Consider the following 20,764-nt stretch of genomic DNA (forward strand, 5'->3'; position numbering starts at 1 on the left):
CTTGCTGGAATTTTGATAGAGAATATAATGAATCAGTACACCAATTTGGAGAGAATTTCCTTCCTCATTATATTGAATTTTCCATTCTGTGAATATAGGTTGTATCTCCATTTATTTACATATTCTGTAGTTTCTCTTAGCAATTTTTATTATTTTCAGTGTATGTCTTATACTACTTTTGTTTAATTTATTTTTGTTTTCATTTTTATTTTGTTATAATGGGAATCGTGTCCTTAATTTTTGTTCTAGACTCTTCCTTATTAATATGTAAAATATTATTTTATTGCTGCAAAATTATAAAATACTTTCATTAGTTCTGTAGTTTGGGGGTTTTGTTTTTGTAGCTTCTTTCATAAAGGATCATGCCATTTGTGAACAAAGGCACTTTTAATTTTTTTATTGGCCTATTGTACTGAATAGAATCTACAGTACAATATTGAGTAAAAGTGGTGAGAGAGGACAGCTTTACTTTTATTCCTGATCTTAATGGGAAAATAATTAGTCTTTAAAATTAAGTATAATGTCATTAGCTGTAAGTTTTTTATGTTGATACCTGTTAGTAGGATGAGATTCCCTTCTAACCTGGTTTTGTTAGGTGTTTTTATTGTGATTGATTGTTTGATTTCATTTTTTCTGCTTCAATTGAGATAAAAATACAGGCTTTTTTATTGATATAAGGTATTACATTCATTTTCAGATATTAGACCAATCTTGCAATCTGGGAAAATTCCACATGGTCATGGTATATGTTTTTTCTATGCTACTGGATTTAGTTTGCTAATATTTTGTTAGGGATTTTTGTGTCTACTTTCATAAGGGGTATTAATATGCTTACTAACCTCAGAGAACTGGAAAATGTTCCCTCCTGCTCTATTTTCTGAAAGAGTTTATGGAAGATTTTTTTTTTGGTTTTGTCTTGTTTTATTAATTTGATAGAATTCACCATGGAAGTCCTTTAAGCCTAGGTTTTCCTTTGTGTGAAGATTTTCATTTACTAAGTAAACTTCTTATTATAGATCTATCCAAATTTTCTATTCCTTGTTGATTCTTTATGGTAATTTGTCTCTTTCAGACAATACTTTATTTCATGCATATTGCACATTTGTTTGTATAATGTTATTTATGATATTTATAATCATTTTTATTTCTGTAGGATGTCTCCTTACTCATTCTTGATTTTGTAATTTGTATCTTCTCTCTTTTTTGTGTTGGTCAGTCAGCCTAGCTAAAGGTTTATCACTTATATTGATCTTTTCAAAGAATAAACTTTTGCTTTCATTGACTCTATGTATTTTTTTATTTCATTAATTTTTGCTTCAACCTTAATATTTCCTTCCATGTGATTGCTTGAGTTTTAATTTACTTGTCTTCTTTTAGTTTCCTATGGTAGATTGTTGATTTGTATAGCCTTCTTCCTTTCTTATCTGGCATGCTAAGCTATAAATTTCCCTCAAAGTACCACTTTAGTGACATACCATGACTTTTTATATAACAAATATGTTGTATATTAAATTTTATTCAGAACTAAGTATTTCCTTATTTTATTTGTGATTTCTTCTTCGACTCATGGGTTGTTAAGTTTTCTTGTTTAATTTCAAAATATTTGGAGGTTTTCCAAATTAATTTCTCTTCTTAATTTCTAGTTTAATTTCATTGTTGTTAGTAAACGCACTTTCAGGTATTGATATTTAAATCATTTTATACTTTATGGGCCTTGTTTTTTTCTTAATCAGTTGGATTATCCAAAAAGAAAAACTACATGTGCATATAAAAAGGATATATTCTGCGGTTTTGTTACATCTTCCTGTAAACCTTTTTATCAATATGAATGTTCTTTTTTAGTATGACTTTTTTTTTTTTGTCTCAAAGACTTCTTTGCCTGATAATAATATATCTCTAGTTCTTTTATGGTTACTTTTTGTATGATGTATCTTTTATCATCCTTTCACTGTTTGTGTCTTTGAATATGAAATATATCTCTTATAGACAGCCTAGAGTTGGATCTTGTGTTTTTATCCATTGAACAATCTCTGTTATTTTCTTTATGGTTGCTACAGAAACTACATCCCATTAGCATGACTAATTTCACATAAATGTAGCATCTTTACTCCAGTATAGCCCCATTTTCTTGTTCTTCCTTTGTACTATTATTGTCAAATATCTTTTATCTCTATTTGGTATTATCCCAACATTACCATTTTAACTATTATCAGTATATACAATATTAAGATTTTCAATGAAATTAAACAAAGAAGTATTCATGCTATCTTCTCTCTTTACCCTGTTGTTAACATTTCCAACATTATTCATTTTCTTCTATGAATTTGAGTTATTGTATAGAGTTACTTCCTTTCAGTTTGAAGGACTTTCTTTACAGTTTCTTATAAGGCAAGTGTCCTAGCAGTCTTTGTTTATCTGGAAATGTCATTATTTCATCTTCCATATTTGAAAGATAGTTTGGCTGGATATAGAATTCTTGGTGGACAATTTTATTTTCCTTTAACACTTTTAGTGCCTTTCTTCCACCTACTGGACTTCATTGTCTCTGAGTAAAAAATTAGTTGTTAATCTTGCTGTTCCCCTGTACATTTATGAGTCACTTTTTTTGTAGCTTTTCTTTTCTTTTCTTCTTTTTTTCCCATTTTTCTTTGGCTTTCAACAGTTTGCTTATGTGTTTAGATATGGACCTCTTTGTGTTTATCCTAATATTTTGTTGACCTTCTTGGATCTGTAGATTCATGTTTTTCATCAAATTTCATAAGCTTTTAGCAGTTGATTCTTCAAGTATTTTTTACCCATTTCTCTTTGTTTGTACTCCTTTCACACATATACTGGTATACATGATACTGTTTCCTAGGCTTTTGGAGCTTACATGCATGTGCGAGCTCTCACACACTCTCTCTCTCTCTCGTTTTTCCTTCCTCAGTGTTTTTCATCTCTATTCTTTGGGTAATTTCTGTTTACCTATCTTCAGGTTCAGTGTTTTTTTTCTGTCAACTCAAGTATGCTGCTGAAACCATATGGTGAGTTTTTTATTTCTGTTATTGTACTTTTCAGTTGGTCCTATTTTTATAGTTGCTGTTTCTTTATCATAATCCACTGTTGGTTGAGGCCTTGTCATGTTCTCATCTAGTTCTTTGAATATAGCATCTGTAAATATAATCTGATTATATTTATTGGATCTGCTTTAAAATCGTTGCTAAATTTAACAGCTGGGCCCACTCAGAGACAGTTTCTTTAGACTGTTTCAATTTCCAAGTATAGGTATTACTTCCCTTTTTTGTTGTACATCATATAATCTTTTGTTAAAAACTGTGCATTTTACAAAATATATCTTAGCAAATTTGGATTCTGATTTTTTTTTTCCCCTGAAGTTTGTCATATTGTTGGGGGTTTTGTTTTTGAATAATTTACTTGGACTTAATCTGAGGAATTTATCTCTCCTGGACTGTAACTTTAGGCTAGCAGAACTCTGCTATTTCCCCATTTATTTCTTACAGAGTTTGCTCATTTTATTGAAATCTTCCCTGGGTGTTGGTATTTAGCATGTTGCTACCAATCAAGTCAGCTTCCTCATCTTAAAACCATGGTTTTCATGGGCATTCCCAATCCTGCTACCTCCACTACACCTGCTGCTCTGAGTTTTAGGGTGTTTGAAGGGGTTATGTCCATTCAAGAATGCCATAGATTTTTGCTGTTCTGGGCCCAAATTTCATCAGCTTTTTATGAGTAAATGCTTCTCAACATTTTGAATCTATTTCCAGAAAACTAAAAAGATTGCTTTTGTATTTTGAGTTATTTGGGGGGACGGGAAGGAAGGTGTTTTCTCTTAGTATAGAATCGTAGGTTGACCTTTTTTTTTTTTCAGTCTTTTAAAGGAATTGATCCATTATCTCTGGTTTGGCTTGTTTCCAACTAGAACTGCTGTCATTCTTATCTTGTGTCCTTTGTAGTTAATTTATCTTTTGCTCTTGGTTACATTTAAATTCTTTGTTTTGTTTTGTAACTAGTTTAACAATTTTGTCATGATATTCTTCAGGGTCGTTTTCTTCATTTTTCTTTTATTACCTCCAGGCTCTCCTCAAGCCTCTTGAATATATATATTTTGTTGTAACTTTTAATGTTCTGTTTCACTAGTTTTATCATCTGTTTCATTTCTGATTCTGTTTTGATTAATTTTTCCCCTTATTATGGGTCATTTTCTTTGAATGCCTGGCAATTTTATTAGGTGCCAACCACTGTGGATTTTGTTTTGTTGGGTACTAGACAATGTATTCTTAAGATATTCATCCACTTTTCTCTGGGACATAATTAATGTTTGATCTTTTCAAGACTTTATTTAAGGTTTGTTAAGTGGATCAGGGCAGCGTTTAGTCTAAGGTTAACTTTACCCAGATACTAAGAAAAAAACATTCTTTGTACTTTTCTTGATGCCCTGTGAATTACAAGATTTTTCTGCTCTGCCTCACTGGAACACAAAGTATTCCAAGCCCTATGTTTGCTCCAGAGGTTGCCCTCTCTGCTCTTTCCATTCTTTCCCCAGCATTGAGTGGTTTGTTCACATGTACATGCTCTTTATACTCAGCTGAAGAGTTGATAGGGTCTTTCTCTACATGCCCAGTGCTCACTCTCTCTGTGCATCTCTGGTACTGTGCCTTGTAAAATCTAACCACCTTGTCCTCTAGAGTCCCAGCTTCCTTTCCTCAACTTTGGGAAATACCCAGGCTCTGTATACGTTCCCCTGCCTATAACACTGCCCTGCTCTGCCTGATACCCAACACCTAAAAAATATTATTTTATGCAGTTTTTTTAGTTTTTTCAAGTGGAAGAAGCATAAATCCTGTCCATCTTGGCTCAACCACACAATTTTGAATGCAGAATCCATATCATTTTTTATGATTTTACTTCAGTCTTCAACACCAAAATAACATAGCCTTTATTTCATTTTAGTGACCCACCCTTTCTGAGTCTTGCCAAAATTTTCAACCTATTACTCTCATAAAAGCAACAATTCTTTAATTTCCTGTTACCTTATTGATTTTTTAATTTAATCAGACCTTGCATACTAGTATTGAATCTGTCATAGCTCACTTTTGGTACACTAAAATTTCAATTCCTCTGGGCTTCCTTGGTGGCGCAGTGGTTAAGAATCTGCCTGCCAGTGCAGGGGACATGGGTTCGAGCCCTGGGCCAGGAAGATCCCACATGCCGCGGAACAACTAAGCCCTTGTGCCACAACTGCTAAGCCTGTGCTCTAGAGCCCAGGAGGCACAATTACTGAAGCCACACGCTTAGAGCCTGTGCTCCACAACAAGAAAAGCCACCACGATGAGAATGCTGCACACTGCAACGAAGAGTAGCCCCTGCTCGCTGCAACTAGAGAAAGCCCATGTGCAGCAACGAAGACCCAACGCAGCCAAAATAAACTAAATAAATAAATTTATTTTAAAAAATTTCAGTTCCTCAAAAGAGGGTTGAAAATATAGGTGAGAGTATGACCTGCCTGCCAAAGTGATCAGCATGTCATGGATACCAATCATTGGTTTTTCCAGAAGTATCACTTAGTCCACTTTATTAAGGGAAAATGTTACTGCATGTACATACTAGAAATAGAAGTGCTGTGGAGAGATGACACTTTAAGTTAATGCTTTTTCTCTCCTGCCACCCCAACTTCAAAAATTAAATATTAATTAAAATTAAATTAAGATTGAATTAATTGTTAGATTTAAATTGTTAGATTATTGTTAGATATTAAAGTAAAGGCATACTAACTGAGGATCAGTAAATTAGGTAAGTTTTCCATAGAAATAAACATAATTATTCTTTTATGCTTTAAAAAAGAGCTACAGCAGAGGATTAATTGCCCCAGAACTATTCTAGTTTTTTTCTTTCTTTGAGTTTGCAAGTAAAGTGTATTCTAACTTCATTTTTAGTTGTTCATTTCAAGGCCCCAGTACTAGAACTGTGAAAATTCGTTCATCTTGTGATTTTCTTTATACATTTCCTCTTGTCTTACTAACTTTTTTGCCCCCTACTTAATCTTTGCTTTGGAAACTTCCAAACACTTGCAGCTAAATGTTATCTTTCTAAATGGAGTGAGACCTTTGCAAATAGAGATTAAGGTGTTAAAAATAAATGTAATATAAAAATCAAAGACTGAAGATCTCTAAAATATGAGAAAAGAAATATCTGTATATCAAAAAATATATTGTAGGGGCTTCCCTGGTGGCGCAGTGGTTGAGGGTCTGCCTGCCAATTCAGGGGACACGGGTTTGTGTCCCGGTCTGGCAAGATCCTACATGCCGCGGAGCGGCTGGGCCTGTGAGCCATGGCCACTGGACCTGCACATCCAGAGCCTGTTGCTCTGCAATGGGAGAGGCCACAGCAGTGAGAAGCCCGTGTACCGAAGGGGGGAAAATATATATATATAGTAAGTCAGGGAATATTTAGAAATATACTGCATTTTCATTTTGTACTTCATTTACTTAAATAGAATGTTAGTTCCTAGAAGGCAAAAAGAAAGCTATCTGTGGTAATAAGAGGATGTGCCATGAATCATGGCAGACCTGAAAGTTTACTAGAGCTTGAAAGAATAATCATTGTAGGTAATCAGAGTGGAATGAGGGCACTGTGAGTGTAGGAGTCACCACAGACATGTAATGTGTGCAGTTGAGCTATTTGGACTAAAGAACTCATTCATAGACCAAACTAAAAGAAGATTGGTTATGGCTCAATTGGTAAAGGCCTTCAATAACAGTAAAACTAAGAATATTGGTTATCTTTTGCCATATAACAACTTACCCCAAAACTTGGTACAGTATACATTATCTCATTGTTACTATGTGTCAGGAATTTGGGAGTGGCCTAGCTAAGGGGTTCTGGCTTAAGTTCTCTCATCAGATTGCAGTCAAGACTTTGGTTGAGGCTGCAGTCATTTGAAGGCTTGACTGTGGTTGGAGCATCTGCTTCTTATATGGCTTACTCACATGGCTGGTGGAAGAAGACCTAGTTACTCACCACATTGAGTTCTCTGTAAGGCAGCTAGAATGTCCTTAAGACATGGCAGTTGGCTTTCCTGAGAGAGATTGATCCAAGAGAGAGAGCAAAGGAAAAGTCACTATGTCTTTTTTGACCTAGCTTCAGATGCCAAAATTCATCATTTCCACTGAATTATATTTATTAGAAACAAGTTACTAAGTACACCCATATTCTAGAAAAGAAGCATGTGTCTCCACCAAAGGGAATAGTAACAGAAAATTTGTGGACATTTTAAGACCACCACAAAGAAATTCTTATTTTACTGTATAGTCTGTAATTACATAATATAGTTACATGTAGAGAATGATTAATAGGGTAGTATCAGCAAGCAAAGTAGATTAGAGCTCCAAAACCCAAATAGGAGAAAAATCACCTAGGGACTTTCAATAGTAGTAGAATGGGCTGTCTTACATACATAGTCAAATTGTAAATCTAAAAAGGATATGAAAAAAATTTTAAGTTAAAGTGGGAGGCGTCAGACTACCATCTGAAGTAGACAAGGACTGGGATTCCAAGAAAATAAGCTGTATCTAAATGTCGGCAGTGCTTACAGAGAAGAGCTGTGTTTCAAGAACATGAGCTTTTGGCAGTCTAATAAGCATGAGAAAAAGGTATTAGAGGTTAGGCTTAGACATAGAAATGGTTATAAAAAAAGATTTTGAGCAATATTTTCCTACTGAAATAAAGCTAAGCCTTTATATTCTCTAGCCTTGGGAATCAGCCACCTATAATCTCAATACCAGAGGTAATGGTAATACCAATGGTAATGAATGGAAGAATGATTGAGCTATGTATTATGAGTTACTGTACTTAGTAGTCACTATAGTTTTAATCAAAATACCATACCTATTCATTGTGTCCTTACCCTACTTCTCTGAGCTTGTGTAATAAAAAACTCAGCCTGGTTTTTTTTGCTTTAATTTTTTTGATTGGTTTGTACAAGCGTATTTCAGCAGAGAATAAGTGTAATTGATCTTTGGGATTTGGGTATTTTGTGGTTATGTTTTGGTTTTGGAGGGGTGCTATTTTATTTTGTTTTATTTTTGCTGTTATTTTTTTTTATTTGTACAGCCCAGTAGAAGAAGACAAAGTATATGAACTTGTAGTTCTTAGAAGTAGAAATTTATATAAAATAGTAGAACAATACCAAGTGACAGGCAGGGATGAAAGCACTATATGGAGAAATTTGTTAATATCTAATTCAGGTGAAGATGTGTATTCCTTCTCACCCAGTAAATTTCACTTCTAAGTATAACAGCAGTGTCTCACAGACTTGACTGACCATTTCCTACATCAAGTACACAGATGTTCCAAGAAAAAATACTTAACTTGCCTTACCCCATGTGAAACATTTTAGTATTTTCTATCCCAAATACTTTTTTTTTCCCCACTCACTAAATTTATTTCATAATGTGCCGGTAGGTAGTAATGTACTGTTTTAAAAACACTGCCCTAGGGGAAACGCTTACACAAGCAGACATGTACGAGAATGCTTATGCCATTCATTGTTAATAAAAGCAAAAACTTGGAAACAACCTAAATATCTGCCACTGAGAGAATGTATAAGTAATTTATTTATAGAAAGGAACACTGAACATCAGTTAAGGTTAATACATTGGACTTGGAGCTGTGTGAATCAGTGTGTATAAATTGCAAAACTGGTTTGTGAAAAAATCTAGTTGGAGAGGAAGCCTATAAGATATAATGTATGTAAAGTTTCAAAATATGTAAAACAATATATATGAAGTTAAAGCATAATAACTTTGTAATGTCTGAAATTTTTCATATTTAGAAAAAAAGAAATACCCTTGAACCATTCACATTCATTGTTTTAAAGGTCAAGGAACATTCTTTCACAGTTTTTAAGCTACTTTTTATATTGTATCATCTATGAATGTCTAGATTGATGACAATTAAAAGATTATAATAATGAACATTGACGGAAAGTTTTAGTAGGTACCAGGCACAGTTCTAAGTATTTTATTGATACTTTTATTGATACTTTTATTAAGTGAGTTCATCCTCACAGTCACTGTGAGGTCTAGGTTCAGTTATTATCCCTGTTTTACAGGTGAGGAAATCTAAGAAAGAGGGAAATAACTTGCAGCTAGTAAATAGCAGAGTCAGGATTTGAACTCAGGATGTCTTACTCCAAAGTCTGTATCATTAGCCTCTGTGCTATAGAATCTCTCCATGAGAAAAAGGTATAAACAACAGCAAAAGTGTAGGAAAACTAAAGACTGTAATTGGTAGTATGGTTTTGAAAGTTTCTCACATTTTTATTCTTTAAGCAATGACAAGGACTTAGAAGGAACTAAGATTTATTAGAGCAGAGAATTAAATATTAGAATACTAGCACTCATTTTATCACAAAAGAGAAACTAAGGAAAGCTCCTTGACAGATGATTGCCTTGTGTAAATTGGAGAATTAAAAATTATTCATGTATGGTAACTCAGAAACCTTTAAGATTGATCTACAAAAGAAAGGATTTATCTTAATTGTATAATACGGGTTTTTTTTAGCCAGAGTTATTATCCTGTTGAAATAAAATATTAACAGTGTATTTGTTCATGGTTCACAGATTTTAGAGTAGAAGTAATTCCAGGAGGGTTGTAGTAGATGCTTATGGTGAGGTGAAAAGCTGTCTGGGCACAGAGCCAGAGACCTGACTTTTGGGGTTCGTTCTGCTACCACTTCATAGTGTGGTCACCAGGATTGTTCTGTTGTGACTAAATGTGAATTATTCTTCTTCCCTGTGCAGTTACTTCAAGGTCTTCGTTTTGTAAACTACTGTACATTTTCAAATAATACAGGCTGCTACAATTTTGCCTCATAGATACTAATTTTTTGTTCATGAAAATTATTTTTTAATTCTTTAGATGTATACTAGCTTAGAAAGAGTCACAGTTATTTAGAGAAACACGTTTTGAGTTCTCCATTATCCTGTATTTGGATGTTGATACTCTGGTTCCTCAGAAGTTTTAACATGTGTATTGATCCCATAATAATTGTGAGGCTTTCAGAAAGCTCCAAATGTCATTTCCTAGTCCATTAAAAATAGAGCAGTTGAGTCAAAATAAGATGATTTCCAGAAGCATTTTTTTTTGTTTGCTATTGGTGGTTTTTATTTTATAGAAGCCATATAAAAAATAGAAGATATTCAAGTTGGAGGCCTTTGCGAGGGCAGATATAAAAACGGTATTTGGATAATATTGATATCTATTGCTTGCTGAAAATGAGTATGAAGTACTTTCTAGCTTTGGATATTAATCAGAGGTTTGACTCTTTTTTTCCTTCTCTAGTGATGCTATTGCTGAGATTAGAGCCATTTGTATTGAAGAAATTGGAGTATGGATGAAAATGTATAGTGATGCCTTCCTAAATGACAGTTACCTAAAATATGTTGGCTGGACTCTTCATGACAGGGTAAGTTACTCTGTTCTCAGCTTTCATAGAAGATGTACTTGTCCTAATATTAATACTAGAAAGCTAGGAATTAAGATGGCATTGGGGGCTTCCCTGGTAGTGCAGTGGTTGAGAGTCCGCCTGCTGATGCAGGGGACACGGGTTCGTGCCCCGGTCCGGGAAGATAGCACATGCTGCGGAGTGGCTGGGCCCGTGAGCCATGGCCGCTGAGCCTGCGCATCCAGAGCCTGTGCTCCGCACCGGGAGAGGGCCACAACAGTGAGAGGCCCGCATACCGCAAAAGAAAAAGAAAAAAAAAAGATGGCATTGGTTGGTTTTTCTCAAGCTTTATAATAATATGGAAATTTAAGATGATACAGCTGAATACTATTTACTTGTGGCCATGATGAAACTTGAGACATCAGCATATGTGTGAAAACCGTGTCTTACTTAGTTGTAATGCCGTCTTAAACCAAGGTTGGCAACCTGGTACATCTAAATTTTAAGAGAATGTAGTCTCTCAATAAGCTAATTATAATTTTTTTCTAGTTTGGAATCAAAAGAGATTCCTATTTCTCTTAATATATAGGAACTAAGTAAGCTTTCTTATTTTGAATTCTCTAAGGTCATATCATAGTAGAATGTTTTAGCAGAGTTGAATAGATTTGTTGGATTCTAGAATATCTGGTCTTAAAATCTGTCTCTACTTCCACTCTCTTAGAAAAGGCTCTGACTTAAAAGGAATCTCACATTATTAAGTCCTGAGTATGTAATCCTTAAATAACCAAGGATAGGAATGATAAATTGCTGGAATTTTTATATTGAATGACCTGACATTCTATAACTTGAATTGCCAGATTTTCACACACAAAAAAGAAATCTTAACAATGATTTCTTTTAAAAGATGTTATATTCCATTATTCGAATTGTTAAAAGTATCATAACTATTAGAAGATATTTTATCTTTTTTTTTCATTTTATCTTTTTAAATGCAATTATATTCTTAGACTTTTACAGTGATTTTGGTAATAGTGTAAGACTTATTTTCTATATATTACCATTATTAGCCTGTGGAGCATTTTTTACTTATTGATTGATTGATTGATTGATTGATTTTTCTAGACAGCTCAGAGCAATTAATTTTTTTATAGGTTTGGCATTTTAAAAAAATTTTTTTTGAAGTATAGTTGATTTACAGTGCTGTGCCAATCTCTGCTGTACAGTAAAGTGACTAAGTTATACACATATGTACATTCTTTTTTATATTTTATATTATGGTTTATCACAGGATATTCAATATAGTTCCCTGTGTTATACATTAGAACCTTGTTGTTTATCCATTCTAAATGTAATAGTTTGGATCTACCAATCCCAAACTCCCAGTCCATCCTTCTCCCTGCCCAACTTGAGTCTGTTTCTGTTTTGTAGATAGGTTCATTTGTGCCATATTTTAAATTCCACATATAAGTGGTATCATATATTTGTCTTTCTCTTTCTGACTTCACTTAGTATGACAATCTCTAGTTGCATCCATGTTGCTGCAAATGGTATTATTTTGTTCTTTTTGTGGCTGAATAGTATTCCATTGTATATATTTACTACATCCTCTTTATCCATTCCTCTGTCGATGGACATTTAAGTTGTTTCTATGTTTTGGCTATTGTGAACAGTGCTGCTATGAACATAGGGGTGCATGTATCTTTTGAATTATAGTTTTGTCCAGGTATATTCCCAGGAGGGGGATTGCTGGATTATGTGGTAATTCTGTTTTTAGTTTTCTGAGTAGCCTGCATACTGTTCTCCATAGTGGTTGTACCAGCTTACAGTTCTCCCCAACAGTGTAGGAGTTCCCTTTTCCCCACATCCTCTCCAGCATTTGTTATTTGTAGACTTTTTAATGATGGCCATTCTGACTGGTGTGAGGTGGTACCTCAGTGTAGTTTTGATTTGCATTTGTTTAATAATTAGTGATGTTGAGCATATTTTCATGTGCCTATTGGCCATCTATTTGTCTTCTTTGGAGAAATGTCTATTAAGGTCTTCTGCCCATTTTTCAATTGGGTTATTTGTTTTTTTGTTGATGAGTTGCATGAGTTTTTTGTATATTTTGGAGATTAAGCCTTGTCTGTTGCATCATTTGCAAGTATTTTCTCCCATTTGGTAGGTTGTCTTTCTTTTTTTTTTATGGTTTTCTTTGCTGTGCAAAAGCTTGCAAGTTTGATTAGGCCCCATTTGTTTATTTTTGTTTTTATTTATATTGCCTTGGGAGTCTGACCTAAGAAAACATTGGTACAATTTATGTCAGAGGATGTTTTGCCTATGCTCTCTTCCAGGAGTTTTATGGTATGTTGTCTTATGTTTAAGTCTTTAAGCCATTTTGAGTTTATTTTTGTGCATGGTGTAAGGGTGTGTTCTAACTTCATTGATTTACATGCAGCTGTCCAACTTTCCCAGCACCATTTGCTGAAGAAACTTTCTTTTTCCCCTTGTATATTCTTACCTCCTTTGTCAAAGATTAATTGACAATAGGTGTGTGGTTTATTTCTGGGTTCTCTATTCTGTTCCATTGATCCATATGCCCGTTTTTGTACCAGTACCACACTGTTTTGATTACTGTAGCTTTGTAGCATTGTCTGAAGTCTGGGGAGTTTTGCCTTTGTTTTTTTCCTCAGGATGGCTCTAGCACTTCTGGGTCTTTTATGGTTCCATATAAATTTTTGGATTATTTGTTCTAGTTTTGTGAAAAATGTCATGGGTAATTTTATAGGGATCGCATTAAATCTGTAGAATGCTTTGGGTAGTATTGCCATTTTAACAATGTTAATTCTTCCAGTTCAAGAGCATGGGATATCTTTCTATTTCTTTGAATCCTCTTTTATTTCCTTTATTAATGTCTTATAGTTCTCAGCATATAAGTCTTTCACCTCCTTGGTCAGGTTTATTCCTCAATTTTTTTTGGGGGGGTGCAATTTTAAAAGGTGTTTACATTCCCTTTCTGATATTTTGTTGTTAGTGTAAAGGAATGCAACCGATTTCTGAATGTTAATCTTCTATCCTGCTACTTTGCTGAATTTATTTGTTAGATCTAGTAGTTTTTGTGTGGAGTCCTTAGGGTTTTCTATATATAGTATCATGTAATCTGCATATAGTGACAATTTTACCTCTTCCCTTTCAATTTGGATACCTTTTATTTCTTTTTCTTGTCTGATTGCTGTGGCTAAGAATTCCAATACTATGTTGAAAAGAAATGCTGAGAGTGGTCATCCTTGTCTTGTTCCAGATTTTAGTGGGAAGGCTTTCAGCTTTTCATCATTGATTATTATATTGGCTGTGGGTTTCTCATAAATGGCTTTAATTATGTTGAGATATGTTCCCTCTATTCCCACTTTGGTAAGAGCTTTTATCATGAATGAATGTTGAATTCTGTCAAATGCTTTTTCTGCATCTTTTGAGATAATCATGTGGTTTTTGACTTTTCTTTTATTAATGTGCTGTATTGCACTGATTGATTTGCATATGTTGAACCGTCCTTGTGAACCTGGGATGAATCCCACTTGGTCATAGTGTATGATCTTTTTTATGTGTTGTTGGATTCTTTTTGCTAATATTTTGCTGAGGATTTTTGCATCTATATTTATCAAAGATATTGGCCTATAATTTTCGTTTTTGGTGGTGTCTTTGTCTACTTTTGGTATCAGGGTGATGGTGGCTTCATAGAATGTCTTTGGGAGTGTTCCCTCCTCTTCAGTCTTTTGGAAGAGTTTGAGAAGAATCAGTGTAAGTTCTTTGTATGTTTGGTAGAATTCACCTGTGAAGCCATCTGGTCCTAGACTTCTGTTTGTAGGAAGTATTTTTATTACAGATTCTATTTCACTTCTAGTGATTGGTCTGTTCAAATTATCTATTATTGATTCAATTTTGGTGGTCTGTATGCTTCTAGAAAGTTATCCATTTCTTCTAAGTTGTGAAATTTGTTAGCATATAATGGTTCATAGTATTCTCTTATGTTTTTTGTATTTCTGCGGTATCAGTTGATACTTCTTCTTTTTCATTTCTCATTTTGTTTATTTGGGTTCTCTCTCTTTTCTTCTTGGTGAGCCTGGCTAGAGGTTTGTCAATTTTGTTTACCCTTTCAAAGAACCAGCTCTTGGTTTTGTTGATTTTTTCCTTTTTTTTTTAATCTCTATTTTATTTATTCCCTTCCCAATCTTTATTATTTCCTTCCTTCTGCTGACTTTAGGTTTTGTTTGTTCTTCTTTTTCTAATTCTTTTAGGTGATAGTTTAGGTTGTTTACTTGAGATTTTTCTTGTTTTTTGATGGAGGCCTATATCACTATAATTTCCCTCTAAGAACTGCTTTTGCTGTGTCCCATAGATTTTGTATGGTTGTGTTTTCATTGTTGTTTGTCTCAAGGTAGATTTTAATTTCCTTTTTGATTTCCTCATTGACCCATTGGTTTTTTAGTAGCATGTTATTCAGTCTCCAACTAATTGTTCTTTTCTCGTTTCTTTTCCTGTGGTTGATTTCTAATTTCCATGCCATTGTGGTCAGAGAAAATGCTTAAAATAATTTCTGTACTCTTAAATTTGTTGAGGTTAGTTTTGTGACCTAGGATGTGGTCAGCCCTAGAGAATGTTCTGTGTGCACTCAAAAAGAATGTGTATTCTGTTTGTTGTGGAGTGTTGTTGTTTCTTTTTTTTGGATGTAGTATCCTGAAACTATCAATTAAGTCTAACTGTTGTATCATTTAGGACCTCTGTTACCTTGTTGATTCTCTGTCTGGAAGATTTGTCCATTGATGTGAGTGGGGTGTTAAAGTCTCCTACTATTGTATTCCCATCAATTTCTCCCTTTATATCTGTTAGTATTTGTTTTATGTATCGGAGGTGCTCCTATATTAGGTGCATATATGTTGATAAGTACAAAATCATCTTCTTGTATTGATTCTTTTATCATTATGTAGTGTCCTTCTTTATCTTTCTTTATAACCTTTGCTTTAAAGTCTATTTTGTCTGATATGAGTATTGCAACTCCTGCTTTCTTGTCATTTCCATTTGCATGAAATATCTTTTACCATTCCCTCTTTCTCAATCTATGTGTATCCTTTGCCCTAAGGTGGGTCTCTTGTAGGCAGCATATTGTAGACTCTTGTTTTTTCTATCCGGTCTGCCACTCTATGTCTTTTGATTGGAGCATTCAGTCCATTGACAGTTAAGGTAATTATTGATATATATGTATTTATTGCCATTTAAAACCTTGTTTTCCAGTTGATTCTTTGTTTCTTCTTTGTTCCTTTCTTTTTCTGTTTTTCTTTTTGTGGTTTCATGATTTCCTTTTATTTTATGCTTGTGTTCTTTCTTCGGTTTTTGTGAATCTATTGTATGTTTCTCATTTGTGGTTGCCCTGTTTTCAAGTATGTTAACCCCTTCCCATATATGCTTGCTTTAGACTGGTAGTCATATAGGCTCAAACACATTTAAAAAAAAGACAAAGAATCTGCATTTTCTTACTCTCCTTCCCCACATTTTATGATTTTGATGTCCCTTTCTACATCTTCATGTTTATCCCTTTGCTGTTCCTTGTGTTTATCATTGCTTTCACAAATAGGGTTGTTTTTTTTTTTCTTTTTGATCTCTATACTGGCTCATTTAAGTGATTTACTTTCCAATTGTGATTTCCTCCTTCCTATTTCTTCTTGCTGCTTCTTTTCTATTTAGAGATGACCTTTCCATATTTCTTTCAGGATAGGTTTAGTATTGCTGTTTTCTTTCAATTTTTGCTTGTCTGAGAAATTATTTATTTCTCCTCCTATTCTACATGATAATCTTGCTGAGTAGAGTATTCTAGGTTGCAGATTTTTCTCTTTCAAGACTTTGAATATATTTTGTACGCCCTCCTGGCCTGCAGTGTTTCTGTAGAGAAATCAGCTGATAGTCTTATGGGGGTTCCCTTGTAAAGAACTCTTGGTTTTTCTCTTGCTGCCTTTAGAATCCTCTCTTTATCTTTAACTTCTGCCATTTTTATTATAATATGTCTTGATGTAGGTCTGTTTGGCTTCATCTTCTTTGGGACCCTCTGTGCTTCCTGTATCTGGATATCTGTTTCCTTCTTTTAGTTTGGGAAATTTTCAGCCATAATTTCTTCAAATACATCTTCAATCCCCTTTTCTCTTTCTTCTCCTTCTGGAATCCCTGTTATGCATAGATTGACCTGCTTTATATTATCCCATAGGTCTCCTATGTTGCTTTAACTTTTTTTTTTCATTTGGCTTTCTCTCTTCTGTTTTGATTGAGTAATTTCCATTAGTCTATCTTCCAGGTCACTTATTCTTTCTTCTGCATTATTCATTCTGCTATTCATTGCCTTGAGCTCAGCTTTTGTCTCAGCAAATGAATTTTCTAATTTTTATTGTCTTCTCCTTGTAGTTTCAAGTTCCTTTTTACAGTAATCTGCCTTTCTGTTGATAGCCTTTCTTAATTCCTTCAGTATTTTCATTACCTCCTTTTTTAACTCGGTGTCTGTTAGACTGAGGAGGTCTTTTTCATTGTTCCTGCAGGCAATTTTTTTGGTCTTTTAACTAAGAGTGGTTCCTCTGCTTTTTCATTTTGCTTATATTTCTCTTACTCTGTGAGTTCAGGAGAAACAATTATCTACTGCGGTCTTGGAGTGCTATTTATAAGCAGGAGAATCCCTGTGTAGCTTGTGTGGGTTCAGTATTTTTTTGACATGAGTGCTGTTTTTGGTTTGGATGCTTGCTGTCTCTTTCTTAGCATGTGCTGGCTGTTATCCCCTTGATCGGGGTGTGCAGGTGCACGCTCCCAGGGAGGCGGGGGCAAGAGTTGGCTCCCAGTCGCAAGTTTCTCTGCAATGGCGGCAGCAGGTCATGTGTCCCTGGGGAAGTTGGCCCTAGATCTTGGGACCATAGGTGGCAGCGGTGTGTTGTGCACCCCGTGGAGGCGGGGGCAGTGGTTGGCACCGGGTTGCAGGGCCCTTGTCAGCAGTGGTTGGCTGTGCGCACTCCCGGGGAAGTTGGTCCCACTTCATGGGACCCTCTGCAGTGGTGGGCCGTGCCAGCTCCTGGAAAGGTGAGGGCAGTGATCTGCACCCCCGCTCACAGGACCCTTGAAAGTGGCAGCAGCAACGGCAGCGTTCCGCACCTGCCTCTGGAGTCCGAGATGTCAGCCATGGCTCACGCCTGCCTGCCTCTGGAGCTCATATAGGCAGTGCCCTGCTGCCTGTGAGCATGCAGAGAAAGAAGCTCCTATGGCAGGCCCACCCTTCTCCTCTCATGCCCCCCAACAATGGTCCCTTGCCTTTGGTGGGCCCAGGCTTCTTCCCAGATGCCCTCAGTTGTGGCACCCTGCACCCTACCCCCCTCAGGCTTTGTTCACACAGCCAACCCCAGTCCTCTCCCCGGGGTCTGACCTCCAAAGCCCGAGCCTCAGTACCCAGCCCCCACCTGCCCCAGCGGGCAAGTGGACAAGCGTCTCAGGCTGGGGAGTGCCGGTCAGCATTGACCTGTGCAGGTCTGTCTCTGCTTTGCCCTCCACACACCTGTTGCTGTGCTCTCCTCCAAGGCTCTGAAGCTACCCCTCTGTCCCCGCCAGTGGACAGAGGGACTGAGGGGACTTCCCAGTGTGCAGAAACCTTTCCTTTTTCACAGCTCCCTCCCAGAGGTTCAGGCCCATTCCCGATTCCTTTCTCTCTCTTTTTCTTTTGCCCTGCCCAGTTACATGGAGAGTTGCTTGCTCTCTTGGAAGTCTGAAGTCTTCTGCCAGCATTCAGTAGATGTTCTGTGAGAGTCATTCCACACATAGATGTATTTTTGATGTATCTGTGGGGAGAAGGTGAGCTCCACGTCCTACTCCTCTGCCATGTTGATCCGGTTCCCCGAGGATTTATTTTTTAAATAATAGTGTGCTAAGTATTATCAAAGAAAACCACAAAATTACATAAATTATAATGAAAGTTCCCAAGGGAATTTTATAGGCCATTTTTGCTATAAAAGAGCGTTCAGAGTGTAGGGAGATCATCATAAGTTGGTTGGTCAGTTTCAGTGACTAATTTTTAATTGAGGATTAAAAGGGATTCTTATTTCCCACCTCATTTGAAGGAAAATCCAGTTAGTGTGTACATAGTGAATTTTTTCCTGAATATATTTATTTTCCCTATCAATTCAGATTCTTTTGTCTATAGTAATAAATCCCAAACTCGATTTTGTTTTCTTTTTCCAGTCCTCATGTGGTACTGGGGACCTTTACATCTAAGCCTCATCTCAGATGCATCCAATTAAATTTTACTGGTGTGAGAGATATTAGAATTACACCTTGTGCCCTCATGCAGGCATATCCATACTACTAAATCCAAGCAGACAAGCTTTTTAGTAGAAATAAGTTTAAAGTCTTTCATTTTTATTCCCTACTACTACCATACCAGTTTTCCTCCTCTCCTCACCTCCCTAATAGAGTATTCTACTGAATTTCAATAACAGTAACAATTACCAGTTTTAACAGAACTTATGTATGTCCACAAATTCTGGGGAAAACACCAATTTGATGTGGCTTATCAAAAAATAAACAGTCTCCCCAAACTCCCCAAATTAAAACTTTAATTTGATTTAAAAATCAATTTAAAACAAATCACTAAACTGTGTCTGTCTGTAGAAATCCTCTGTCCAGATAAAGGAAGAGGTAGGTTTCTTTTGTACATTGTTGATAAAATGATTTAAGGAGTAAGTAGTGTTTTCGATAGGATGATTTTATAAACCTCTCCTGTGATCTCCAATTGCTTTACTTAGAAAAGAGTGTAAGTATTAAATATTTATTTCTAAACTTTCCTTTTTGTCATTCCCTTTCTGATCACCTTGTACTTTTTTTCTCTGAAGATTAATTTCCTTTCTCTCCTTTTAATCATCTGGTTGAAAGTGTTCATTGTATAGGCTGTAACCTCTGTCTTCAGACTCATCCTGTGCATTTTCAAATGAGCTGATAAAATTTCTTCTCATTTTTTAAAAAATTACATTTTAATTATCAATTGCATTTTTCCATTTTTGTTGAGATATAATCAACATTTAACATTGTGTTAGTTTAAGGTATGCAACATAATGATTTGATATTCTTTGTCTTGACTTTAGAATTTTAGAGGTTATAACCTAGTCTACCCTCCTATAAATAAGACAAACTTTTTTCATACTGCCAATTTGTGTAAGTTCTGCAGTATTAAATTTTGGTCATTAGAAAGACGGACAATCTCTAACAGCTAAAGGAGTTATTAGAAATTCAGTTCATCTTTCTGTTGACCAAAACTTATTTCTAAATTCCTACCCATTGGTTTTAGTTCTGACATTGAGGGTGACACAGAATAGGTCTAATTTAGATACAGCTTTAGTAATCTCTGTGCTCTGCACTAAGTATCTTACTCTCTTTTTGTATTTATGCTCATGACACTAGATTACCTTTCTTTGTCCTTTCCAGTTTGTAAATATGACTGTACTGTTTTTTGCTTTTAGCTTATGTGTACAATTCTTCTACTTTCTTGCAAATGCTTGATTGCTTACATCAAAATCTCAGTGCTTGGGTGGGATTTATTTTCAGTTAGTCCATTTAATTTCCTCATCTTTGTGTTCACTCATCCCATGTTCTGTTTCTCAAGTTTACCAAAAACCTTTTAGCTCTGTATATGTCAAGCAAATGACATCTGTTGCCGATCACTAGAAGTAGAAGTTCAGATTCTTTGCCCACTGCATACTGATCACCGAGGAAGACACAACACAGTCAAGCATTGGATGAAACAATGCTTTACTCATATGGAGAAGGGACAGACAGAGCAAGATTAGCTTCAGTAGTGTCAGTCCCCCATGGTCCAGCAGTCAACACAGAGCAGTTGCCCTGCATGCACCACTCTTGTGCCACAGAACTAAGGACCCTATTCTGTCCTCTCAGGGGACAGATTTAATAGTGGGGTTGGCCAGGTGCCATATGATGCACACACTTAAGCAGAACAAAAGAAGACACACTGAGTCTAAAACGGGAGTGATATTCCCACACAAGGTGATAAACCCAGCACAGTCCATGAAGACTCTTATTACTTGATAAGGAAGTATTCCAGACCCAAGGCCTCTTCCTGTGAAGCCAAGTGTGGGTCAAAACACTGTACAGGAGACTGCCTTTCCCAACAGTCTACCCCTCACCCCTGCTCGACCACTGACATGGCAGATAAAGCATGTCAATCACCCACCCCAAACTTGAAGGCAGAATTGGGTTCACCAGGGTCCCAGAACAATCTGTTTGGATGTGGAGTGTTCATAGAGCCTTCCTGTC

General features: G+C 35.7%; 1 protein-coding gene across 1 annotated transcript in view; it reads left to right on the plus strand.

Moving 5' to 3' along the window:
* Positions 1-20,764, plus strand: part of STAG1 (STAG1 cohesin complex component) — a 418,973-nt gene that overhangs the window by 281,879 nt on the left and 116,330 nt on the right. The window contains exon 10 of the mRNA XM_024746228.1: positions 10,342-10,465. Within this exon, the coding sequence (XP_024601996.1) occupies positions 10,342-10,465 (124 nt within the window). The remainder of the gene's footprint in view (positions 1-10,341; positions 10,466-20,764) is intronic.

The sequence above is a fragment of the Neophocaena asiaeorientalis genome, unplaced genomic scaffold (genome assembly GCF_003031525.2).
Source record: "Neophocaena asiaeorientalis asiaeorientalis breed wild unplaced genomic scaffold, Neophocaena_asiaeorientalis_V1.1 scaffold437, whole genome shotgun sequence".
In the NCBI taxonomy this organism is placed as follows: domain Eukaryota; kingdom Metazoa; phylum Chordata; class Mammalia; order Artiodactyla; family Phocoenidae; genus Neophocaena; species Neophocaena asiaeorientalis.